Raw genomic sequence first — 26869 nt, 5'->3', positions numbered from 1 at the left:
TCTATTTGATGTTTTGCTCGTAGAGGATAAATATCAGCTGCTGTCATGTCACAAAACGGGTTTCTGCATTTTTCATCGATGCTTCCTCTGAAGCTTCTGATCAGGAACTGCTTTTTAACACTCCTGGAGCCAACTTCCTATTAATTAAACAGTATTTAAATTAAAGATGCACCACGTAGACCACGTAAACAAACTCTTCCTTAAAGGACGACACAATTTCATACTGTTTTACTTTGTTTATATGTGGCGGACCCCGCCACCTTTCCCAGTTCATGAAGCCCTTACAGGCCCACGTTTCCACCCAGAACTTTAAGCCCCAGGAACTAAAATGTTCCTGTTGTCTGTGTTTCACCCGCCAAGATTCAGCAAATTAATCCACTGAAGAACGAAAAAGCAACATCTGTTTTTGCACGACATTTTTGCGTGCAACTGCACAACAACGATGGTGCCACATTCGTCATCGGCCCACCTGTCTTGTGCTTCCTTCTGTAACTCTATGCACCCAAAGACAGAACTTTTGGGCCCGGAGGTTCCCAACCCTGGGTAAAGCTTCCCGTAGTGAGTGGTTGGCATCCTCCCCTGCCAGTGTGCGACCTCATCCCGGTCGTGAGACACTCTGCTTGAAAAGGCCCGAGGCGGCACTCCACCCGTACCTAACCCCCAGCCTTTGATCCCCTAATCACCTGGCTCAGCCTGGGCTTCAGCAGGGGGGGGAGAGGGCGAGGCTGCAGGGGCGGGAGGAGGGGGACAATAATAACCTCAGCAGTTGTTCTCGCGGCCAGACTGAAGCCCTTGTGGTTAGAGAAGAATGCTTCGAGTGGGTTGTGCGAAGGATTTCTGATGCTTTGCTCGCAATATTAGTTTGTTTTTTGAAAAAAGGTACCATGCAGCCACATCAGTAGATGCTGGAAATAATAGGTCAGGGGTTCAAGATGAGGTGAAAGCAATGAACAGTTTTTTGCCACCTGTTGACACAAACAAACGATGCTCCCTCGCTTGCTCACATCCTCTTTCTTCAGAGGAGGCGATGGAGCAAGTGATTTCAGAAACAGCTCTTTCAGGAAATGCATGTTTGTTGGTTGTGACAAACACCACAACGAGGTCCCGAGAGGACCCGTGCGGTGACACCAGAACAAGGGGGTGGCGGTGGGTTTTTAATCCACATAGACGTCCATGCAGAATCAGCACGAGGACGCTTCTGGGACAAAACTCGACTCGTCACAAATGCATCCATCACGCTCTCGTCCAAGAAATCAACATTTCTGACAGCTGTCAGCGCCGCGAGGCTGAAAGGTACTGTCTGTTCTTTCTGTGCCCGCCGAGCATGAAAAGATACCAGCAGCCCGGAGAGGACAGGGGGACGACTAACCTCTAGTCACATATTGATAGACGCTGTCACAGATTCAGTATTTGGCCTGCAGCCTGCAGCAGTTCCACTTTACTTCACACAACGCTGCCTTTGCTCTGCATCACAGACTTCCTTTTCTTTCTGGCATGTTGCAAGATCATAAAACACTACATTTGATCATATGCTGCTGAATATACAGTGCACACTCTACGCTGCAGCTGGGAGGAGGGAAGCTGAGACTCATTTTCTAGTGCACTGACCTATGATGGAGCTAAATTATGCCTCATTTTGCAGCATGGGATCCCCCCCACACACACAGGAATCCCCCTCCAGGAGGGGGCTGGAGAGGAGATAAGAGTGGGCTTTCTTACCTCAGCAGGTTGGGCAGAGGGATGGAGCCGGAGCCTGACCCCAGTATCCCCTTCTTCCCACTCAACAATTTCTCCACCAGGGCGACGTTCCCGGTCCGGCTGGCTTCCAGCAGCTCCTGCTCCTTCCCCATCCCGGACACAAGTTTGCAACGACGGGCTGATGAAAATCCAACAAATCTCCCATAAATCCTCCTCCTCTCCTCCTGCGACCCCCTTTCCCCCTCACTGCCTGGTGTGGGAGAGCATCTGAAAGGGTTCCTCTCACTGCATGCTCCTCCTGCTGCTGCTGCTGCTGCTGCTGCTGCACGGTGATCGAGGTGTTATTGATGCTGCAGAGCAGGTTTGACGTGCGCTGCTCCCCTGGTGCCTTTCTCACCTCAGTCCATTCACACGCACACGGCTCCGTAATCTCTACTCTTCCCCGGTGCAAACCAGCGCAGCAGGAGGTGGAGGGGGGGGAAACCTGGAGGCTCCGAGGCGAAGCCCTCAGTGAGAAGTCAGAAGAGTAAACCCTGGTTCAAAAAGAAACAAAACTCCGTCTCCGTCCGGACAAAAAGCTCCTGAAGGGTCCGAAGCTCCGGCTGATAACATGCGGGATGTGAAAACCTCACCCCCGCAAGAACAGCTCTCCAGTCCCGCGACACTCTCCAACCTCTTTACCCCCGAACCTACCGCACTGACTGGCCGGTGCCTGTCGGTGTCGCCTGAGACACACGTTACTCAAGCTACCCGGGATGAAACGGCGCACTTCCTGCCACAGCTTTCAAAATAAAGGCTCCAGACTTCCACCAACCGCCATCAGACGTGAAGCAAATTAAATATATCAAAACAATTGTTTTATATTTAATTTTGTTGCTTTTATAGTACATATGTATATGGATAGTAGAGGCTATGTATTTTTATGTCCTATTATAGTTCAAACTAACTGCCACAAAACAGCCGTTAGCTAACTAGCTAGCAACGTAGCTGATGAGCAACAGCAAAACATAATTCTCCAAAACTTTAATGGAAAATGACTTAAAATATAAACAAATTGACAAGAATAATGCTATTATTTGACCAAAGTTGTGTTTTATACAGCTATCAATGTACTTTTTCAAAAATGGGGGGATATTCTGCAGTTTCTGTGTTTGCATACTGAGGCTGAGCTAACACCAGCAAGTTAGCTAGATTAGATAGCCATCTTTCATGCTATAACTACTGTTTGTTTTTTATATTGCCTTTAATTCTTTTTTTATATTATCTCAGTGGCTTTTTATGTCCAATATGACTTCTTATTTGCCATTCAAATAAACTACCTTGCCTATCCACATACGCCAATTAGCTAGTTAGCAATCTAGTTATGTAGTCCAAGTAGCATCATAGATAAATACAATCACCACCAGACCACAGTTTAACTGTTTAGCAAAACTAATAGTACTGTTTGATTAAAATGGTTTTTTTTTATATCCTAGCTACCTTTTTTTTTTTAATTGGGGGGATATTGGATATGAGGTTGCATATCAAGCTTACATCTGCAAGATTGCTAAGTTAGCTAGCAAGCAATTCTGCTCCATAGCAAACTCGCTAATAACTTGATAGATTAGCCTAGAGGGGTTAGCACAAAGAGGCTACCTGCTTTTGTGGCATAGCCTACCTACAGTTATCAAGTATTTAAATGCACAACCTTTTTATTTATTTTATGTTTCACATTATTCTTGCCCTAGAAAGGGAACACGATTAGATTTAGTCTTTGCCTTGTCTGCATTTCTGGAAATAAATATAAAGGCAAGTGTGAATATATGTTTTAGATATTCTTCATCTCACTAATTTAAAGAAATAGTCCTGATCCTGGAAGCACCTTTGTGCAAACCTAGGTTTTATTTTGAAAGCGTAGCCGCCCTCTTCCGCTGTCATTGTGTCTGCCTTGCCTGAAAGACTTACTGTACAGCCTGGGCGTGGATGACGATGCTACACCACCAACAGGAGGCAATGCCTTTGTTAGTCTCCTCCAAAAGTCTCACTCTTACCCACCAGCTGTGCCAGTTGTTGCCACTTTCAGACCATTCACTTGTTCTATCAAACCCGCACATGCGCAGTTCGCCTGCCCACTGGAGTAGTACCCCTCCACAATGGGCTCTGCAGCTGCAGCTGAATGGATCTGGAAACAGGTGAGATCCTGAAATAGCCTCCCTGTCATGTCGGCGCAGGGTCTGCATGAATGAATGGAGACTGAAAACAGAAGATGGATTTCTGCTCTGATTTGTCCACTGACACACCCCCCCTCCTCTTCACTCTTCAGCCGGTGCATGCTGGGACCTGCCTGGTGGCTCCACTCTGCTGCTTAATTGGAATCTGGAGACGTGTTGCCTTCAAGTGCTTCACCTACAGCGTCTTCTGAGCTCGTAAAAACGAGTTGTGACTGATTTAATTGATTTGTGGCCTGCAGCGAACCATTATTTGCATTACTGATTAATCTGCTGATTATTTCCCTGAATTGTTTAGTAAATAAAATATAAACTGTTTTCCAGGGCCTGACATATTTAAATGTCTTGCTTTGTCCGACCAACAGTCCAAAACACAAAGAAATTAAATTTACCAACATATAAAACAAAGAAAAGCTGCAAATATTCACATTTTAGAAGCTGGAACAAGAAATTCTTTGGCATTTTTTTGCTATAAAAAATAGAATAAACGATGAATGATGATTAATGAATGAACACATTAATCAAGTCAACAACATTGGAGCCACATCATAAAAAAATGGCTTATAAATTGAGGAAATCAAGCAGCGAAGTGAAGGAGTGATAAGAAGGAAATCACACATTTAATTAACATAGTGCTGCAATTAATCATTATTTAAAAAAATCTCAAAAATGCCCATCACATAGGGAAAATGTGATAATATATTGATAATATTTACAATTTAAAGTCTTCATTTTGTTTGATTGTGAAAATCTACGACAGAAATGTTGGCACAAACACTCAGTCGTACATTTAATTTGCAATTATTCAATAAAAAAGAGTGAAGCTGCTTCAGACGGAGACACTTGAACAGAGCAGAAGCATCTTAGTGTTATTAGTAACACCTGTGCTTTTCCTGCTATGACAAGTCCAAAATGTCTGCAGTGGAAAAAAAGGCCTACAGCAGGACTCTCAAACTGAAGCAGCTAAATGGAATTCAGCCTTCATTAATTTTATTACAACAGTATTACAGGGTCACTATATTTGCAGTGAGGCTCCAGTAGAGGAATAAAACCAGAGAACCGAGCAGTGAACCAGCAGTTGCAGCCCCGCTGGGTGTTTGGACGCAGACTGTAGACTCTGAGCCAACACACAACCTGATGCCTCTCTCTTTCATCATATTACCCATAATCCAGCTGCTCGTGATGCTGGCACACGCACACACACACACACACACACACACACACACACTGTATATAAATGATTGTGTGCATGCTTTGCTTACATAAACGGACCAGCGCTGTGACGTAGCCATCATCACAGAAACATTAAGCTTCAGTATGTAAACAGGCTTTCATGTCAGCAGCAGCAGCAGCAGAGCAGAACTTTTCTCTCTCTCTCTGCCTCACACACACACTCACACTCAAACATTTAATGCCCTTCTATGACTCACTGCACTACTCCAGCCGTAAAATGTCATGACCATTTATGTGCACAAAGTCCAAACGCTCTCCTGCAGTGGTTCAGTGCAGCTCATTTGAGCCCACAGAGGCTGCACTTAGAGTTTAGTTTGCGGCCTCAACTCATCACAGCACAAACGCCGGCTTCGTTTCTAATTAAAGAAACAAATTAAGTCATCCTATGAGCTTTAAGCAAGTCAGAGAACCCTGTACTGTAAATGTTTTCCTTTACAGTACAATCTTCCACAGATTTTAACCCTGACAATAACTTTAAAAAGTCATAAAAACCTTTAGCCTTTAATAACTCATTATCAGTGGCTTGAAGTGTGACTTTCCTATTCAAAGTTTGCATCCTTCTGGCTACAAGAAGCAGATGTGGTGTCTTTCACTTAAACAGCACATACAAATCTGTGTTTACTCCAACTGAAACTCCTCATGGGACCACTTTGGGGAACCTGTTTATTGTTGACTATGTGTTTATTATTTTCCAGGCCATGTTTTGTGGTAATGTGTGTACTTGAGTGATCTTGGAGTGGTACAGTAAGGGGAACTCCACAGGGTCTGTTTACGATCATCTGGGAAATCTATTCAATGGAAAATCTGACGTATCGACGAAGAAGCGAAGGAGATTTCTTTGAGAAAACTGGGGAAAATGGACCATTTGCATGAAACGTGACGCCAACGAGTAACTGAACGTTGGAATAACAGAGAATAAGAGTATATATACGCCTGAACATCCACTGGCAGCTTGTTTTTTTGTTTAAATGTAGTTCTGATTGCAGATGCGTGGACTCTCATGGTGTTCTGTCCACAATACAAACTAAAACAGGTCTATAAACAAACAGAGAGCTTTTCATTCAAAGAATAGAAGTTAGCGAGACCTAAGAAGGGGCTCAGACTACAGGAGTTTAAGGCCTATTTAATCCTAATTCTCTCCAATAGGAGGAGAAATCTGGTCTTGGACTTTGGTTGATACCATTGTTTGGTCCGAATTAACCGGTAATGTGAGGGCTTTAAAATTCTTCCCAACGCGAGTCTCTAGATGTGCTTGAAAGTGATATGTTTACATTTGTATGTGAAAAGAAAAATAGGCAATTTCCTGCCGAGAGGTCCTACAGTTCAAGAAAATTGTTTGAAAAAATGTTACATAGTGTCCCTTTAAAGGATGTGAGAAAAACATCCAGATCCGCACCAAAAGTTAAGGGGGTCTATTCTGGGCCGAGACACATCCTCCATCCAAGTTTAGTGAGAATCTGATCAGTAGTTTTTTTGTAATCCTGCTTACAAACCAACCAACTAACTAGAATGGGGGTTGAAAACATACCCTCCATAAACCTCCACACCTTGGTGTGGGTATTAAAGTCACAAAGTGTGTGTGTGCAGGCAGCACTGTAGCATTTGTGATAAACATTTTATAAGAAAGTGAAAAAGAGGCGGTAGAAATCAAGGACGGAACAAGGAAAACAAAATCTGATAAATTGCCTCAAGTGACGTCACTCGAGGTCAGACACCTTTTTATTTTTCATCAGTATTTCAGCAGCTTTGACAGACAAAATACAACTTATTATTACTTTGTGTCTTTTTCTTCCTCGACAGAGTTTCGCTGAGAGGGATGGAGGAGGAGGGCTGTGATGAATGGATGAAAAAGAAAAACTCTTCACATACAATCGTGTTAAAATCCCTCAACTCTGACATTTTCAAGTCTTACACAGAGAACCAGGTGTGTTTAACCACCGTCACAGAAACCAGAACGACTTCTTTTTTCGAGGACAGAAACTGAAATGAAACGGGCCGAGCTCAAGTTGCATATGTAGACTGACGGGTGACCTTTACGCGAGGGTTTCAAACTGTCCTTTTATAGTCTTCTTGTGCTGTGCCAAAGCATGTGCTGTTAGACAAGTCTTAGTCGTTTTTAACATCTGCTCAGGGGTCTTGCCCTGAAGTCGTCGTCGTCACACAGGCATGAAAGCGTGGAACAGCAGCAGATAGGCTCGACGCTTGTTCATGAAAAAAACTACACATGGCAGGTTAGAAATTTACACAAAGACAAACACATATATGTAGTCAGGCAGCTTCAGTGTGCCTTTATATTCCTACTCCTCTTCTTTTCTAAATCTCTCCACTCTTGTTCTCTCACAGTTCTAATTCTATTTACAGTGCCTCATTTTTTTTTTTTTAAAAGTGCTGCACATGTTAAGTAGATATTTACACATAGAAAAATAAGAGGAGGGAGGCGGCGATACAGACATTTTTTGTGGGGGGGGCATTTTGCTGACAAAGCTGTGGAACTGACGGATATAAACTTGTCGTAATGAGATGCTTGTTCTGGCCGAGACAAACGCACACACATTCAACTGAAACACTGCAAAGTTCTGAAGAAAATAGTCATGTGTTCACATTCTTATACAATATACACTGTACACACTCGAGAGGACGAGCGGGAGAGTGATTTGTCTCGTCCTCTCTGAATATGAAAGCACGAAATCGCAAGTTTCAGTGCAGTGCAAAATAAGTCGGGTTTTTTTTTGAGACATTCCTCTGAAGATGCGACATTCAGTGTTCCTTCATACCTACAGGACTGAATGGAGCTCGTCTACGATTAGCTGTGATTCTTTTGTTTTTCAACTTACACAACATAGTGTGGGAAGGGTTTCGTGTAGGCACAACTATGGATATAGATCCTCATCCTCGTTCTTCACACACACAAACACGCACACGCTAAATGTCATTCCTCCCTTTTTTTCCAACTCTCTCCCAGCCTCCACGGTCCGAAGTGGAGAACGCAAAACAGACGACAAGCGTGTAAAAACATGGATTTTTGAGCCTTCACACAGACTCTGCATTGCTTTATGAAGGAATTATTTTGAAGGTCTAAAGTCACGCGGTGGCTCACTCAACAAAAAAGCGCGTAAACGGAGCCGTTTTTAGTCACGAAATCCCCCTTTTCTCCTTTAATTATGCTGCTGACCCTCGACCCCTTCAGTTCTTCTGACTGCAGACCAGCGGGGGATGAGCGACTTGAAAGGCTGAGGGTGAAGAGAGAGAGCCGGGTCTAGCTGGTGTTGACTTTGAGGCTCTTCATGCGGTGCAGCAGCGAGTCCTTCTCCATCTGAGCCTCGGCCAGAGCCATCTTGGCTCGGGAGAGCTCCACTTTCAAACATTCGTTCTCCTCCAGCAGCATCTGTTCAAACACAATGACAAGGTTCACAGGGAGGCGTCAGTGTGTGTTTGGATTGTTTTTCGTGTCATAAAATGTTCAAATAAAATGACAGAACTATGTTTGATGATACATTTTTAGCAAACAACGTGTTTTATTGTTTACATCAGAGGACATGTTGGTCCTAAAACAGCATTATCTAACTTTTCCCTCTTAATGTTCCATCTGAAAATGTAATTCTTGTATTCTGCACAATTTTATAAATATCACTCCCACTGTAAATGAAATGGAAGCCAAGCGGTGAACAGGAATAGCTCAAAAATCAAAATTTGGCAGTCCAGAAAATGTGTCTTTTGTTCAGCAATTTAAATTTGTGGGAGGAAAACACAAGAAGAAGAGAGGGAGAAACGTGTTTCTGCATGCAATCGTCGAGATATAACTTCTACACCCATGTACCCCCCACACTGCATCCTCTCATGTGCAGCTCACCTTTTCTCTGCTCGATGGAGGGGGGGTGGTGGGCGGGGCTTGGGTCTGCGTAGCCTTCGGTACACAGCAGACGCTGCTCACCACCTCAGGGACCGGGCTCAGAGTGCTGTCAGTCAACGCGCTCTCTTTCCTGGGTTTGGTCTCTGCAGCCGTGTCCACTGAGAGGACAAGCAGAGACAACAGGAGTGAATTTGGAGGTGTGGATGTAGCGAGCGTGGACTTAAAAGCATTTAGTAGGACATGTTATATAACTGCAGTGAATCAGCGCTGGAGTGGAGGTGGAAAATATCTGGCGGATAAAAAAATTGTGCGTCACCTCCTATAGAGAAGGAGCCGTCGTCTTTTCTGTGTATGATGAGGCTGTCCACATGCAGGGTGATCGGCGAAGGCTCGGGGTCGGAGGGATTGTCCCGGGGGCCGTCGTCCTGGAGAAAGAGGCGGCACATGTTGGAATTAGAGAACAGCCTTTTTATGTCGTTAAACATTCAGTTTAAATCCAAATTAAAATAAGGCCAGAGATCAAAATGTTTAACTTGGTTATGGAAGCTGCTGCACTGTACGGCAGTGAGTTATGGGGTCTATTACTGAAACAAGTTTGGAAAAACTAGGACAAATATTCTGCAGGTAAACAGCAGTTCTGCAACAATCACCTCAGGGTAAAAAATATACCTTTAAACTCTGGATTAAAGGCGCTGGAAGCTGGAATTCTCACCTTTAAGTTGATGTGTGTGTCCCTGACGCTGATCTCCATAGGCAGCACCTGCGGCGCGGTGTCATCCTCCAGGAAGTGGGCCAGGTTACGCATCGTGGACATCAAGAAGCTGGCTTGGTATCCGTGGAGACGCAGCTGCAGGAAGCCGTTGCGCTCGGCCAGCGGGGAGTGAGCCGCGGCGCAGGGCCCGCTCTCCAGGCGAGCCCGCACCTCCGGACTGTGGAGGCCCTTGAGGGACGCGGAGTTGATGTCACCACCTGCTGTGAGGGAATAGGAGAAAGCTGGCGTAAGCTTCGGCTTCAGTTTCACATCTGTGGAGTGCATGTAGAGATGATTCAGCTGGAATACACTAAGACCTGACATTAAAATACACCCAGTGTGAGATAGGACTCCTCTATTAATGATTCACATCGTTTGAATCTGACAGTGAGCTCCTCTCCGGTCCGATCCAATTCCATCCTGTTTGATATCTAATGTGCTATTTGAGTGAAACTGTTTTAAAGACACAGTGAAATGAAAAATACACGTTCCAGATTTTTCCCGTGTCCCTGTGTTGATCATTCAGTTATCTGTTGGCATTAGAGGTGGATCGATAGATCGGCCAGGCCAAAGAATCAGCCGATATATCAGAATTGTTAAGTTACAAGAGATTGTTGTTGGATTTGTTGAACTTCTAAATATCGATCACGATATAGCCTGGCTGTGTCGCCCAGCCCTGCTCCTACATATCAGTGATGGCCTCAAAAACCCAGTATTAGTTGGCTCGGTATTTTGCCGAATGTCAAAAAAAATCAATTTTGAGCACAATGGAATCAAAATCCCTCTTTTTTTCTAGTTCATCCTTTTCTCTAAGCTCTTAAGTATTTTTGATGACTTATAATCACTTGAGGGCGTGTGCACAAATGGGTTTAATCAAATGTGATTCAGGGCGATTAGCTTCCCACCCATCGTATAAAACCACTTGAAATGTCAGGCAAAACTTGTTGAGCGTGGATGGATGGATCTCCTTCACGTTTAACAGTTATGGGAGGTGTGGGTGAAGGTCAACAGTCCTACACAGCTTCGTGTAGCCTTATATCAGCTACGCCACGCTCACCTGAGTGATCCAATCAGATTTAAGTATTTCTTTCGCCAAAATGTTCCCTTTTCTGTTGGAAATGCCTCACATTATGGAAGCTATGGAGTTTCACTGTGACTTTAAAATGTTCACTCCAAAAAAAAACAAAAGGGGGGGTGCATGTTAAGGCCAGGTTTAAACAAGGGTAAAGTAAGAGGCGGGATGAATGAAAAGACAGAAGAAGCAGAATTTTAGAAAGAGGAGCGGGAGAGACAGTTGGAAACAAAAGAAAGAAAAGCAAAGTGAGCTGAAAGAGAGAGAGAGCGGGAAGGAATTAAGGGAAAGGTGGGCTGAAGGAGACTTCAGATTCTATACAATCCCACAGGCTCTTCGCTGCAGTAATGTTTAATTATTTCCGAGGACTAGGGATTAGAGGCTTCGGTGGAAACTCCCACCAAAGCGGTGAGGATTCAAAGTGAAATCTTAACCATTGCATAATTTTTTTTCCTTCCTTTTATGAATCAGACACTCTTGGGGTGCTGAAAACCGTGAAAGCGAGAGTTTTATACATCTGAACGACCTGAATTCAACTCAAAATTTGACGATGCGATTTCCTAAAAAGAGAGATAAGGGAGGCGAAAAAGTGAGGAGCGAGAGAGAGAGAACACATACGAACTGATGAAAGTCGAGCGGAGGGTAATTAAAAACCCTCCTTTACACACTAATTCAGCTGGCGAGCACACACAAGCATGAGTTTTTACCAGGCGAGAGACACCACGGGTTTTGAATTAAAACACTCAGCAAGGCATGGAAATGGCCACTTAAAAGAAAATCTTTTAATTATGACAGCGAGGAGAGCGCCACAACCCTTCAATAAAGCTCTACGAAGGAAAGTCAAGAGAGGGTTAATACCATGGAGCAGAAAACATTCACACACAGGCAGGCACGCAAATCGCTGTCAGCTTTTCTCTGATAAAATGACATATTCTTTCTCAATCCTGGGCGGCTAAGGTCGAGGCAAATGGAGAGAGAGAGGGAGAAGGAGAAAAAAAAGAGGAGATTGGAGTGGGTGAGGAGAGAGAAAAGAGAGGGAGGCAGCCAGCAGCCGAGGACTGAGTGACTGTGATAAGACGGGGACGGAAGAGAAAAGATGGCCTAGAGAGGGAGGGAGGATGAAGGGGAAGAAAAAGGTGGAGAGAAGAGGGGAGGGGGGGGTTAAATGACAGAGGATTAGTAGGAAGACGTAGTGGGAGCTGGAGGGAAGAGTGAGGATGGAAAGGTGGAGGAAGAAAAAGAGAAAAGAGGAGGGGGAGGATGCTGAGGAGGAGGAGGAGGAGGAGGGTTTGCTCTTGTGAGATAGGAGGAGGAGGAGGAAGGAGGAGGAGAGGTAGCGAGGGGTAAAGCTGGCGTTTCTCTCATTGCCTGAATCACTGGACTGAAACTGCAAAGTCTGCTGCAGTGGAGAGACGAGGGGGAGACGGGGAGAGAGAGGGCAAATTAGGCGGAGAGGAGAGCGGGAGGACGAGGGGTTAACACCGGTCCGCACAAATTGTTGCAGTTCATTTGAATCAGCCTCACACACACACATACACACACGCACACACGTTTAAGTATCTGGGCCTAATGTTGCAAATAATGGGAGCACTCACTCCATTACTGTCAAATTTAACCTCTCACACACACACACACACGTGAACACACACTCGGGAGGAAAGAGATCTCAATGTCACATAAACACCCACTGCTGCTGAAAAATGAGACACTCCATGCGTTGCAACACACTGTATCTATGTGCATCTGCAGTGCATGCCGTCGAGCAAAAAAGGTCCCGAGTCTGGAAATGAGACTTGACAGAAGACAAACTGGAAGAAAACACGCACACGCACGCACTTGCTGAGCTGAGGCAAACATGCACGTTAGGTTACAGATGGTGAATTAACACACAGCAGTTACCTTGGCTGCTTTGAGCAGGTATTGGTACTGAACACACCATACCTGTGGGGAGTTATGGCAAGGTAAATAAAGAGGAGGGGGTGGTGGCTGTGCTTGTTAGTGTGTAAATGTGTGTGTGTGTGCGCTTCAAATGATGGACAGCCTACTGGAGGACATCGGGGGGTTTATAAATGTATGTGCTGATTATTTTCTCAAGTAGCTTTTTTAGTTTAGTTTAGCTTAGTTACAATATTAGCTTTAGGATTATTGTGTTATAATTTGTTTGGGGCAAGATTTAAAGCTGCAATATGCAATATGCACCTAACTGCTGCTAACTGTAGCTGCTGTGAGCTAGTTAGCTCAGACAGAAGTGCAGCTAGAGGTACGGACTCGTAGCTTGGAGCACCAAGCGTGAGCATATAGTTTTCATTTTTTCTTTCATTTTTAATCATTTTTGTTTTCAATTCAGTTAGCTTCAGAGTGGGTTTGCTCATTTCAGTATTTAAAAGTGTTTTAGATAAGTTTTTATTAGTATTAGACTTTTTTAAAATATAAAATTGTGGATATTTGTCAGACAAGATTTAAGGAGTTCAGAATAGGTATTACCGATGCCTCCTCATGCTTGTTGTGTTTACAAATTTGACCAAGTCAACTGAAACGAAAGACATTCCCGGAATATTTTTGTTTAATGTGTGTTAAGTTTTCTAAGTCTACAATACGGTTTCAGTTTGTTTTAGTTGTTTGGTTTTTTTTAATCTAGTTTCTATTTTTATTTCAGTTAACTGATGATAGTTTCAGCTTTTAATTTAGTTTTAGTTAACTATAATCACCTTGATTTCAGAAACATTTACTTTGGCGTTTTTTTTTGGCATGAAAATTGCCTTAAATTACAGATTGATGGTCAGAACAGTCAGTCAGTTTTCTCTGTGCTACATCTACACTGTCTACCAGCCTCCTCCTCCTGCTGCTGTCTGTTGTGGGTGAAGCAGGAATGGTTTTGCGGTCTGTTTCGCTGGGGGAGGAGGGGTTGGGCAGGGTCGGTTGTGGGGCATCCTGGTGGTTTAAACCCAACAGCAAAGCTTCAAATCTGTTCTAAGACCTTTATCACATGTGCTTCCTCTCTGTCCATGTGTTTCCTACTCTACTGTCATTTGAGGCAAAATACCAGAAAATTTCATCTAATAACAATCTACGAAAGAAACTAAAAGTTGGTTACGTGGCCGGCTTTAGCCTAAATCCACAAACACACAGTGTAGTCATTCCCCTGCTGTTCTCTCTTGTTTCGTAGCTGCCCTACTTGTGCGCTTAAATCTTGACAAATGCTCCTTCACTTTCATCTTCAGCATTAGTTTGAACCTCAGAAACAGGCTGCAGCCTACTTTGACAGAAGACTATTGTGGTGGATTTGGTTTATGTAATCAACCAGCACGTAATTTAAAAACAAGAACAGCTTGTTCTTCAGTATTTTGCCAATTTGCGGTTTTGCAAAAAAAAATTGAGATATAATGAAGCATCATTATTTCTTCATTTCAACAGTATTCATATGGCAGCTTGGTGTAAACCAGGAAATGTGTAGCTTTTTGCATGAGCTGCTTTTTACTACATCAACAAATACAAGTAAAGACAGTCAAGACTTTTCTTCTACTGAAAAGAAAGTCATAGTCATTTTAGTCATAATTTCCTTGATTTTAAGACCTTCTGAGACTTTTATGGAGTTGTGGGAACCCTGTACTATTAACATGGCTTCTAGTCTTTATTTTATATCCATAAAATATGTGTTTATATTGATGAAGGGGTTACATTTGTTGTGCTTTGTCAAAGGTTTGTGTTAGATACTGCATATGGCACCTGTGATGTTTGAAATGTGAGTCCAAAGTAGAAATCATACAGAAAAATGCCTGTTATTACTGCAATGCATTACATTACAGCTCACTGAAAAGCACCATATTTCCCACAGTAAAAACATGTACATAGACTTCTTCTTACCCAGGCTGCGGTTGCTGAGGTACTGTCTGAGGCAGACGTTGCCCAGCTGGCTGGGTGTGACCTGGCCCACCTCTAGAGCGACGGCCGTGCTCTCGCCCACCGCCTCCATGCCCACACACACCGACTGCACCTTCAGCACCAGCACCGACACCTGGAGGGGAGGAGTGCATGAAAACAGTGAGGAAAATTATGGACAGCACCATCAACTGTGAGAATTTCTCCAATACTGGACAGGATATATTTTTTAGGCCTGCCAATTTTTTCGTCTTTTCCAGTATTTCCAAAGTTTTAGCAACTTGCCATATCTTTCGTGGGATCGTCGGTGCTCTGGGAGGTAGCGCTGACAGTGTCGGGAGACACGCCTCCCTCCTGCTCATGACCAGTTGCTGCCTCTGTGGCGCTCTCGGTGGCACTTTGTTCGCTGATGGCGTCCTTGAAGCCTGATATGGACACGTCATCTGTACCGTACATAAAGACACAGAAATATTACTCACACTGAGGAGACACACACTTGACTTTGCCTTTTTTACATTGCATACATTCCCCTGCAACTGTACAGTACTGACATAGCAGAACAATGCTGCCACCTTCTGGTCAATACAGTTTCCTACCACTACATGTGCAGTAATCATATTTTTGATCCCTGTAGGGGAAAGATTCTTTGTTTTTATTGGATGTTATATGTAAAAACATTATGCTATTGTCTGACAAACACTGCATCAGTACTCAAGTTAAAAACATGTGTAAGAATGCATTAAAGTTTGCTGCACCTCTCTCCAGCAGACTGTATGTGTCTCCGTCCTCCATCAGGTAGCTGTCGATGGAGATGTTGTCCAGCGACTGCAGCGACGGGCTCTTCTTCATGTTCTTATAGGACACTGAGAAACTGGACTGGGAGCGGTCCCGCATCAAACGACCACTACAACAGACAAGACATGGAGTCACGTGGAGAAGACCGTGTGACTGACAAATCAGTGGTATCTCTGTGTGTAGTTTAAAAATCGGTTTTGGGTAACACTGTCCATGCATGTCACTGATTTACGACTGATTTAAGAGGACCAGAAAAGAGGAGGAAACCAGGTCCAGTGCTTTTATTTCACCAAATCTAATAGGGATTGTTCTTGTGCTGACACTGAGCTGAGACCACTGCGCTCTCAGAGAGCTGACAGGGCTTACTCCACAAGTCATGAATTAAATATCGCTTCACTCCTTTGTGTGTGGTGTTGTTTAAGGTCATGTAAGAATCAAGTGTGCTATCCTCCAAAGCGCCAGAAACGATCTAAAGAAAAATCACAAAGGACAGAATCAAAGTGGCTCCCACAGAGACAGAGAACACAAGGCTGGAAAAAAGCAAAGAAAAGAAAAGAAAGAACTGTCACAAAGAAGGAGCTTCGTTTATCATCTCTAACATCAACCACGAGTCAACATGTACGAGAAAAAGCTCATTTAACACACACGGACGAGGACCAGCGTGTCATGCACATGCAAATGCATGCCCACAGGGCAGTCACATACACACATTTGCACTGATTTGTATTTATCACAACTCACAGAGTACATATACAGACACACACACACACACACACACACATATACACACACGCACACACTCATTAACACAGCTAGTCACAGATCCAGTGTCTTACATGTTGGACATGGAATAAAGGGAGGTGGATCTGCTGGAGTTTGAGGAGCTGAGGAGATCAGAAACCACAGACAAACTTCCTTTCCTTGGTAGAGAGAAAACACACACACACACACACACACACACGCACACCTCGCATGGGTCAAAGCAAAGGTCAAGAGGCCGAAAAGGAAGTGAATGAGTGAAGAAACGATAAGAAAATGATGAGCGGACAGACAGGAGATGAGGACACAGAAAGACATGGCAAATTGAGGCCGACCAACATTGACAATGTCAGACGAGTGAACATTTATACTGACAAACACTCGTGAGGGAGTTCAACACACAGCTCTTGTGTTCAGGAACAGACAGATTTAATTAGAGAGCGAAAGACTCATTCATTTGATTTGCATCATCCATAGTGAAGCACAGGAGGATTCAGTTAGGAAATCTTAAAACTGACATAATTAATGGCAACTTGTTTAGTCTGTAAAATGTCAAAAATGGTGAGAAATATCAGCTACCGTAGAGCTGAGAAGGTCAATCAATAGAAAACAAAAATGGAAACGATTTGTTTTAATTAAGCAAAACACTTAATATTTGCCAGTTAGAGGCTGCAATGAGCTTTGTACAATACTTTTTTGACTGTTCATAGCCTAAAAAAGACTTGACTAATTGAAAAAGTAACCGATAGTTTAATTTAGGGCTGTAACTATTGATTGTTTTCATCTTCAATTCATTTTCAGATTGTTTTCTCAATAAACGGAATAATTGTTCACTATAGAGCTGCAACGATCAATTGATTAAAAATGAAATCAATGTGATGATGATAATCGATTAATCAGTTTGAGTAATTATAATAAGAGTAAACTGAATTTCTTTGGCTTGTTTCACAACAAGACATTTGTGGCTTTGGGAAACACTGATTGTGATTTTTCTTGAAAAAAGTAAATTAATTATTTAATCATTTTGAGAATAATTTGCAACAAATTTTCTTTTGAATTGTTGCAGCTCTAGTTGAACGTAAACAGTCCAAAAACTGTTTAAAAACAGAGGAAAGCAGCAAATCAATGCATTCGTGAGGATGGATCCAGCAAATACTCTGCAGATAAGTGGTTGTTGATTCATTTTGCTTCAAGTACAAAAAAGAATCAGCCTGAAAGGTGCTGAAAGCAAAACAACAGCCTTGTTTACTAAATTAATTAACAAGCCTTCCTGTGTCATAAAGTGAATACCTGGATATTGACTGAGGCATCTTGGTGGCTCCAGCAGAGTCTTTGTCGCTCCAGTCTTTGCTGCCGAGCTGGTCCGACAGGGGGTCGCTCGTCTGGGTTCTGGAGTCTAGCCCGGCTCCCGCTCCTTCACCCCCACCCAACCCGTCCACGACCGCCTCGCCTCCTTCATCTGAAGAGTTCTTAGCGGAAGTCCTCTCCTCCAGTGAGGCTTTGTGATTCGTGGTGGGGACGAGAGGTGCAGGACCGTCCGAGCCTTCGCCGCATAACAGCTGGTCTACAGTGCATCCCCCTTTGGCTGCTCCTCCTTCAAACCCAGATCCAGCTCCTTCACTCCCCTTCTCCGCCCCGTCTCCCGCTTCGCTCCCAGGCTCCAGAGTTCCTCGGCTCTCCGAGGGCGAGAGCTCAGACCCCAGAGGAGATCCCGAACCCTCGGGCTGGGCGACGGGCTTCAGGAGCAGGGACACCTCCGCACTCTTCAGCAGGAGGCCCAGGCAGACAGTGAAGGGCTGGTGGTCTGCGGGGTGCTGAGAGGGATCCTTGCGGTCTTTCTTTAAGCCCATCTCCTCCAGATCCTGCTGTAGTGTCTGCTGCAGGGCTTTTATGCTGCGCTGGAGATGCATCAGGAACACATACTGCCGGTGGCTCACCTGGACACACAGAACAAAGTGGTTATTATGCCATTTTGAGCCATGCTTGTGACCAGACTGTCGGTTCAGCCTGAAATACCTCAACTGTTTACATGTTCGGTTACCTAATGTATTAAAAAATACTCGAATCAAAAAAACGTACCTGAGCACTTAAATGCTTCTGCACGTGCACCAGTACATTCACACCTGCATCTTTCCTCGATGGCGACAAAGAAGAGGAGGAGGAAGGCAGACTGTCCAATGAGAGGCGTTTATGGAGTCCGTTACTGGGTGGAGGTGTTGCATCGTTGCTGTGAGACGATGCTGGTGCACTCTCAGTGCTGTAATACTCCTTCAGCAATCGTTTCCTCTGCAGACGTGCAACAGCCTCTCCAGATGTGCTCCTGGTTAAACCTGATTCAGCAGCACTTTTGAGCCTCTCCTGGTGCTGGACGATCTTCGCAGGCTGACACGCCCACACGGTGAGAGGGAAGGAGTCCACAAAGGGCTGCGGTCGCCCTTTGCCTCCACGGGTGCCTTCGTAGTCCACCCAAAACTGGGCGAAGTGCAGCGCCCAAAAGTCGGTAGCAGCTGGCATTTTGAGGGAGTCTGTGCCCATCGTCGGCACCACCAGGCCCCGGTAGATGTCGTGGAGCCTGGTGTCTTGTTCGTGAGCGTGTCGCTGGAAGACGGGATGGAGGAGGGGCAAGGAGGAGGAGGAGCGAGGGAATGAGAAGAAAGAAGGAGAGAAGAAGGGCTCCTCTTCGAAGGCCTGCAGCAGGGCTTCAAGGTGGGATCGGGTGCAGTTAGCAGGGTGTCGGGTGTTCGTGGCGACCATTTCTGAGGTCTGCACTGAGATGGAGCGGGGCAGATCAGCAGGGCAGGAGGCGTCCCGATCGGTGGGAATCACCAGCTAATGGAGAGAAGGAACAGAAAATCAGCATAAATAACAGAATACATGCAATAATAACTTTATTTACACCGAAGTTCATGGGTCCATCTTCCACCTCACCTTGAGCATGAGGCCGTCAACCTTGATGTCAACGTGCTCTTCCGGTTTCTGCGAGTCGCTGAGCTTGTAGATCTCCATGAACTGCTCCAGACTCTGCCTGAGGTCGAGGGCGAAAAGGTTGATCCACACCAGGCTGCGAGGGTCCAGGACGAGCTGCAGGGCGTTCAGCTGGGCATACAGGTTAGGACACGGGACTAGAGGAGCGGGAGGAAGTTGGGAAGAGATACGACGTTACAGGGTTGAACATAAATTCCTACATAAACCTCGAACTGTCTGGTTCCTAACGGAGGGAATTCGTGAGAAATCCATATCATGAATTAATTGGGTGATTCCTCATTCGGAGCACTGGGCGTAATTCAGAAAATCAATGTCCACTCAGCCACACAGCAGTCAATGTCTACCACATAGGGGAGCAAATGGGCTGAATAGATGCAAGAGGGAGGTGAGAGATGGAAGGTCGCTGCCAAAACAGTGGGCCTGTTGTATAAAAACAGCTACTTACACAACTCATGACCTGCTAGATGAAGATTTTCTAAAATGAGATGCTACTTTCTTGAGTCTAAGTCTTACTGGGGTAGTCTTTTCCATCAGGGAAGTAGTACTCTGTGAACTCCACATGAATGGCTGGCATCTCGGGGGGCAGGTACAAGGACTTCTTATTGCAGGAGATCATGGCCTTGGGGCTGGAGCGACGCTGGTCCGCTGTTGACACCTACGACACACAAACGACACCGAAATTATCACTCAGAGCAGCGAAGATGCGCGTAGTCTCAGTGATTCTTTATATTAAGGTTTGTGAACCAGAGTGTGCTTGTAGTGACCTGGTAGATGCTGAAGTCAGCCATCCTGAGAACAACGGAGCTGGACATGAGCTGCGTCTTGGGGCTTTGAGTGGGTGGAGGGCTGAAGGAAACGCTGGAGGAGGTGTTAATCTTACCTGCAGATGAAGAAAGAAGAGATGGAAGGATAGAGAGAGAGGAAACAAAAATGAAAACAGAATGAAAAAGAGGGGGAAAAACTCAGTTCTCCGACAGGAAACCTCTGTGCCTTGCAAAAGGTGTGTATCACCGCACCCAGCTGTGCGCACACACACCTAGGTACCTGGCTCTAGACACCAGCAGCACTGGGCCGGACGCTGTGTGTGTGAGCTCCACTCTACGAGTCCTCCATCTGCCTCCCTAAGCCCTACTCCTCCTTCTCCTGATCTCTCCTGACTTCCTAGAGGCCCATACACATCGTCCCTAAGGGACACTGGAGGACAGAAAACCCAACAAGGGATGATGTGCCGTGTGTGTGTGCCAAGAGATACAACAAAATACACACCCTGATCAAGTTACACCAAACACGTGTCTAAGTGTATGCGTTTACCGTGTTGGGGGGAACTTTGCGCAGGGGGCGGGCCTTGCTGGTCTCGAACTGCGGTCTTCAACATTTCCACGTTGGACTTGAACTCATCGAGCAGATTCCGTGCCCAGCCCTCTCTGGTCTTGGTGGCCTCGCTGTAGTGCATCCAGTGGACACAACTGTCACCTGGAGAGGTCGGAGAGGAGGAGAATGAGTACAAGTAGCTGTAAGACAAAAGCCTAAAAATAAGATGCGGTGTTGGGAAAATAATCTGAGCTGCAGGATTCACACCTGCTCTGTGGAAGGGGTAGTAGTCCAGAGTGATGGAGCTGAAGGAAAGCTGCATGGCTCCACCCGTTATCCTCTTATTGATCACTGCACAGAGGGAAGAAAGACAGAAAAATAATCGTAGCTCTTTATTACGATGTTAAAAAAACAGCTTGGTGGCAAAGAAATATGAATGAAAGACTATTAAGGTACAGTGCACGTAGATCTGTGCATGTGCTACCTTTGTCCTGAGCGTGGATGTCGTCACAGATGTGCAGGTCCAGGTGTGTGATCTGGAGGTGGTGGGATGTCTCGCATACATCGTAGGCGCTGAACAGCTTGGCCATGGTTGCACTCTGGTCAGCTGCGGTGGACGCCTGCTGGGTGCGCACTTGCTGGGCTGAGGGGGGCGCCGACGACACCTGCACAAAAAAATAGCAGATTCAATGATTAGTACTGAAGTTTTAGATGCTGATGTGTTGTTGATGCTTGTGATAGTGGTCTTTGTGTGTCGTTGTATTTAGTCTGGTAATATTGCTGCAATGCTCAAATCTTCCAGCAGATGGCGCTTCACACCAAACTACAGAAAGCACATTGGCCACTGCATTTTCCATGGGACTTGCAGAGGTGAGAATTTGTGTGGGCGATTAATGTGCATCTTGTAAGTGTTTGTGTTGAAGAAGCCAAAAATAGGGCAGACTGACAGACACCGACAGAGAGAGACAAAGATGTTGTAGGCAGATAGACGCCATATGGCATCAGGGAGAGACACAGACGGGGGCAGACATGATTTCCGTGGACACAAGGACAAACTATCAGACCATGACGTTGCTCATCCACAGAGGGTGGAATTAGGGCATGGACAGGGAAAGGGAGGGGGAAATGCTGAAAATGTGAAAAGGTGAAGGGAGACAGATAGAGGAATTAAAAATAAAAATAAACACTGTATTTGCGGATATCTGTGTGAGACGGTCATGTGTGCACCTGGTCTTCCGTGGCCATGCTCTTCCTCTGCTGTGCGGACTTCTCCATGGCTTCGCTCAGAGACTTGGCATACTGCACCATGGCTTTGAGCTGGGAGTCGGTCAGCACCCAGAGCAGGTCGTCCAGGACCAGAATCAGCTTGGAGGCCACCACGTTACAGTCCTTAATCTGCGTCAGGTAGAGCCGGTTGGTATAAACATGCATTATGCAGGTGGAGGTAGCCTGAGAGCTCCGATTAGTGTAACATGACACTCGGAGGGAAATTCTCTTATTGTGTGAGGTCTTCATTTATAACTCAACTCAATGGGACTGTACTGAACTGCTTGTTCCTGACTCTGAATACAACACATTACATGTTCTTTATCAGGTAAATCCCAAACAGAAGATCCCTTTTTACAATATGAACTACAACTGCACATTTGGGCTAGTTGATAAGTTTTTCGTGATAAATGCTTCATTCAGCAGTTCTGTAAAAGCCTAACGAAACAAATGGGGTTAATTACTTTCACACAGCCGTCTTTGTGCAATTTATGCTGCATTGCAAGAAAATCTCCATGTCTCCATAACAGACATTAATAGTGTTTTTTGTTTGAATGCACACTGGCCGTTTGATGAATCGCTGGTGTTGGCCCTGCAGCGTGTGAGCCCTTACAGAGGGATTATTGTTCAGGGTGTTGCTTAGAGCAGTCGCCGTTAAAAGACTGGTCCATCAAATTTCTTAAAATGGATCTATTCAAAGGATGTACTTGTGTGTGTGTGTGTTTGAGGCTGACCCGTCTCTTGAGAGTGACTCGGATCTTGGACTGGTTGGTGATGAGGCGAATGGGGGCGCTCAACATCTCATGCTCGGCGCTCTGGATGGCGTCTGCCTCGATGCGGATCATCTGCCAGCTGATCTCCTTGAAGGTCAGGATCTGGGCCGAACAGACATCTCAGTACGACGAAGACACGACTAGTTTTTGGAATAAAAAGAATGACTCAACACTGACCTCTCCCCTCTGAGGGTCCTGGATGCGGGTGAATCGCAGGTCACTGATGCTCCAGCTGGTGTTGACGCTGTAGACCTGCAGCTGGGAGAGCTCAAAGGAGGCGTTAAAGGCCTTGGCACTGATCCTGATGACGATGGAGTTGATCGACAGTGACATCCCTTCTACCACCTTCTCTGCAAAGCCATATTCACTACACGGGGGACAGACAGATGGACAAGGGTTGAGAGAAAGTAAGGTAAAAAAAAAGGTGATTTCAAGCAACTTATTTTGATCCAGGCAAGGAAAGGAGGCTCTTCTCCCTAATGCACATAATGGAGCTACAAGAAGCACAACAGAAACGACCGCAGTGCTCACCTTTGTCCTGATGCCGTTGCTATGGGAGACGGGCCATTAGGGGGACGGGGCTCATCACAGGTACTCATCTCCATTTCCACTTTATCCAGGGTCTGCAAGCAAGTAATGGGCTTAACTTCACATCCCGGTGACCAATGTCTTTATAAATATGTTACATATATCCCTGTCATGTTTTTAGTTGTAGCGCGATCTTTTATGTGATCTTTCACAGGAACACTGTCCGGCTGCTGCAGCCATTTCCATAGAACATATTTACAGGATACACCAATCCACTTTCATAGATACTTAATAAAATTCGTAGCAAATATTTTCAAAGTCAGTTAGCTAACTGCTCATTTATATCACTGGTGTGCATGTTTTTAAATATCGGTAAACCCACTAAAAATTTGTGATCGACTGCTTTCCCATTGCAAGTTTGCCTTTCTGTTTGTTTTTATTCTTGTGTCACGTTCGGCGATACACATGCATCAGGAAAACAGTAAACAGAGCTGATGATGGACGTAGCTAAGGAGTGAGACATCTTGCAGCTTTCTCATCTTTGTTGCGCAGTACCAATCGGGCAGCTGGCAGTAGCCTGGCAGTAGCCACGGCTGTCTGGCAGTAGCTGTGCTACACATTGCCAGGCAGCCTGGCAACAGCAATATGTGGACACACCCTTGGAAGTGAGCCGCAGCCGTTAAGCAACACAGGCGTCCCGTTGGGGGTTTTTTAGGGGTTTTTTGTTTAGTGTGAAAGTTCAGCCTGGCACCATTTCCTTCAGTTTTCACATCTTCTTCATAGACTAAACAAATGAAAAAAACTCACAGTTTGTCCTGTGTTGTTAGTAGTTATGATGAGGAAAAGGAACGGCTAGGGGCGGGAAAAGTTGTCGGTTTCAACTGAAATAAATGAATTAATAAAGTTGTGCACATATTTATAGTCCATAAACAAACTAGACAGTGGAATCTGGATGGGTATGTGGGTCGGTGACGTCGGTTCGATATCCGATGATTGAAGTGTGCCAATATCGGCACCCAATACAGACACTGGATCAGTAGGTAATAACTCTAATACTCACTACCTGTTTGTCTTAATGTCCATGTACTTTGCACTTCTTTCCAGTGTTTTTCTCGCTGTAAGATAAGCGCGCCAATCAGCTAAACACAATGTTGGCAACTTTGCAAGCTTGAGACCTGCAGTACACTTCAGTTGTGCAGGATGAAGATGCTGAAGCCGCCTCCATTGTTCACTTTCACATGAGTAGTGGCTTGTCTAGTAAGGTAAAACGCCTTGAAACTCAGTGAATTATACAATCTGCCAGGCAACCAGCATTCAGTTTAGTGACAAACAACAGATTAAATAAAGTGCTATTGTGATAGCTTTTAATACAGTTCCTTGATAGGTAATGATTGAGCTAAATAAATGATTAACTAGCTTTGCGTTCCTCTTAAATGAGTATTGAGCCTAGAAGTATAAATGAGGTCCGAGGACTATGGACCGCACTCAGCAAGCAGTTTTTGTGGAGACGAATGTAAAATGGAGCGTGTAGTCCTCCTGCTGTTGTTGCTTTCAGGCAGCCTGTGCAATGGGAATTACAGCCACCTGGGGACTGGGACCAGCCTGGCAGTATGTCAACCTGACACCTGCGCCCTGCTCAGCGAGGTGGCAGCCATGAGGGAGACGATGGCAGCCACGACACAGACGCAGAGCAGGTTTGAACAAACCCTCAGCACCATGATGCAGAAAATGGCCACAGTCGAAGCCAACATGCAGTTCTACAAGAGCCAGGTCGAGGAGCTCTCAAAGGTAAACCAGGCTCAGGAGGAGCAGTTGAAGGCACTCAAAGACATCGCATCTGCAAACACGTCAAAGGTGGCTTTCACCGTGGCTTTAGGACGCTTCATTGGTCCATTTCAACAGAGCACACCAGTGAAATACCAAAAAATCCTCTCCAACATCAGCAGTGGCTACAATCCCGCCACTGGCATCTTCACCGCCAGGGTCCGGGGGGTGTACTACTTCAGATTCACCATGTACAACAACAACTCTGGACAGCCCAACTCGGTGGTGAGGATGATGAGGAACAGCCAGTGGTTGGTGTCTACGTGGGACACTACGGGCTCAGATAACCACGACAGTGCGTCGAACGCAGCAGTGGTGCAACTGGAGGCTGGAGACAGCGTGTTTGTGCAGCTCGACGCAACCAGAGTGCTCTACGACAACAGCTCCAACTACAACACCTTCAGTGGTTTCCTGCTCTTCACCTTGTGATGAACTGCGTCATTTGAATGTGTAATATGTAACACTTCCACATTAAATGGTCTAATAACAACAAGACTTTTGTTATAAACTTCGAGTTGTGTGCCGACATTATCCAAAATGTTTCCAACAATGTTTTAATCCGTAATTTTACTTAAAGTAAAGCTGTGTTTCATTTGGTCACCTGTCACTGTAACTCCCGGGGGAAACATCAGATGACACGTCAGAGAGTGAGGCAGGAAGTTGGCGAACGTGACTAAACACAATGTAAATTAAACTTAAATACATTTCCTCATTTCGGACCATTTCTGCCTGACTCGCGTCAAACAGACTTTGAGCGGCACTGGTCATTGTTTTACATACAATGAAGGCAACAACTCCCAACTCCCACGCTACTTCATCACATCAACAAACTATGTCTGTTGTTTTCATTGTTTTGAAAACAACAGAGACACTTTGTGGCAGAAAATACATATTATGCATTTAAATTATGCACAACACAATAAGTACAGGTGGTTAATGTGTCCTATTACGTTGCCAAATACAAATCAGTTTTAACTTTTTTTGTTCATTTGTCGTACAAGAAGAATGCAATGACTTAAATGACAATAAATGAAATATATAAAAACTTACTGATGTCCTGTTTTGATTATGTGAGCAACAGGTGTGGTAGGTGAAACTTACCAAAGAGATTGGGTGAGTCTTCAACTTCGTCCATGGTATCTGTGAACAATAACAGAAACAGCGGCTTAGCTTCTTTTAGCCTCAGCCAATGCCAGCCAATGGGAGCTGCAAAATTAAATTAAATGCAACCAAACTGCCCAGAATTAAATCAAGCCAAAATGGCAGGCGAGGTAGCTTGAGATGAAGGACGAAAAAAAAGAAATCAATGAGTCTAGCCTGAGTGGCAGTTTGCTCCATTCAGCTCCGCAGCTCCATTAATCCTCAACACGCAGCCTCTTGATTCATGTCCGTGTCACATTATACAGCAAAAGAGATTAAATGCTTATGTTCATGTGCAGTTTTTCCCCCACAGAGCGACTTGTTCTTTGAGACGTCATAAATCACAAAGTGTGAAAATACATAGCATTTACGGCTCTAATTGAATTAGAGACACAGGCCTCTGCCAGGAGGGGCCAGTACGGGTTACTAGCTCAGGCCTGTCACTCCGAGTCATCATAGCAAAAATATTTACCTTTGAATCAGTGTGGGCATTTATGGGGAACCAATGAAGCAACTTTTATTTAATTTGTGTGTGACGGTCGTTTAAAATGATGTGGTGAGAGTGTTGGGACTAGCTCCTCTGTAACAGGAAGACACAAAGAAGAAATGGTGACATACGCGAGGAAGTAAGATACAGATCTCTGTTCTCTGTTTTTTTCCTTTTTTTTTTACAACTTTAACAGCGGACAATGCCTGCAGTGCCACAGCTCCACTGTTCACTGAGAAATCTAATGCTCCACATATGTCTACTGTAAATGATATGGGTATTATGGTTGCAATATTGCATTAGCCGGTTAA

The 26869-nt window shown here is 44.9% G+C and overlaps 2 protein-coding genes across 12 annotated transcripts in view; both read right to left on the bottom strand.

The window, feature by feature from the left end:
- Positions 1-3806, bottom strand: part of anks1b (ankyrin repeat and sterile alpha motif domain containing 1B) — a 231211-nt gene extending 227405 nt beyond the window's left edge. For 3 of the 6 annotated variants that reach the window (XM_084345741.1, XM_084345742.1, XM_084345743.1), the window contains exon 1: positions 3643-3806. In XM_084345741.1, the coding sequence (XP_084201867.1) occupies positions 3643-3791 (149 nt within the window). In that variant the 5' untranslated portion in view covers positions 3792-3806. Of the gene's footprint in view, positions 1-1719; positions 2467-3642 lie in introns of those variants that run through there. The other 3 variants (XM_084345744.1, XM_084345748.1, XM_084345747.1) reach the window with 2 other exon arrangements.
- A 3005-nt stretch (positions 3807-6811) lies between these two features.
- bltp3b (bridge-like lipid transfer protein family member 3B) overlaps positions 6812-26869 on the bottom strand; it is a 32413-nt gene continuing 12355 nt past the window's right edge. The window contains exons 3-25 of one of the 6 annotated variants that reach the window (XM_084346109.1): positions 26033-26071; positions 23111-23202; positions 22757-22946; positions 22541-22681; positions 21768-21935; positions 21025-21205; positions 20808-20891; positions 20541-20702; positions 20274-20423; positions 19994-20109; positions 19743-19884; positions 19173-19366; positions 18324-19073; positions 17535-18181; positions 16322-16405; positions 15446-15594; positions 14976-15133; positions 14676-14826; positions 12711-12752; positions 9701-9960; positions 9305-9413; positions 8989-9146; positions 6812-8523 (exon numbers count right to left, since the gene is read on the bottom strand). In XM_084346109.1, the coding sequence (XP_084202235.1) occupies positions 8395-8523; positions 8989-9146; positions 9305-9413; positions 9701-9960; positions 12711-12752; positions 14676-14826; positions 14976-15133; positions 15446-15594; positions 16322-16405; positions 17535-18181; positions 18324-19073; positions 19173-19366; positions 19743-19884; positions 19994-20109; positions 20274-20423; positions 20541-20702; positions 20808-20891; positions 21025-21205; positions 21768-21935; positions 22541-22681; positions 22757-22946; positions 23111-23202; positions 26033-26071 (4296 nt within the window). In that variant the 3' untranslated portion in view covers positions 6812-8394. The remainder of the gene's footprint in view (positions 8524-8988; positions 9147-9304; positions 9414-9700; positions 9961-12710; positions 12753-14675; positions 14827-14975; positions 15134-15445; positions 15595-16321; positions 16406-17534; positions 18182-18323; positions 19074-19172; positions 19367-19742; positions 19885-19993; positions 20110-20273; positions 20424-20540; positions 20703-20807; positions 20892-21024; positions 21206-21767; positions 21936-22540; positions 22682-22756; positions 22947-23110; positions 23203-26032; positions 26072-26869) is intronic. The other 5 variants (XM_084346110.1, XM_084346111.1, XM_084346112.1 and 2 more) reach the window with 5 other exon arrangements.

The sequence above is a fragment of the Pagrus pagrus genome (genome assembly GCF_965226575.1).
Source record: "Pagrus pagrus genome assembly, chromosome: 23".
NCBI classification, from domain to species: Eukaryota; Metazoa; Chordata; class Actinopteri; order Spariformes; family Sparidae; genus Pagrus; species Pagrus pagrus.
The sequence above is the reverse complement of the archived record's forward strand: the minus strand, read 5'-3'. Positions and strand labels throughout refer to the sequence as shown.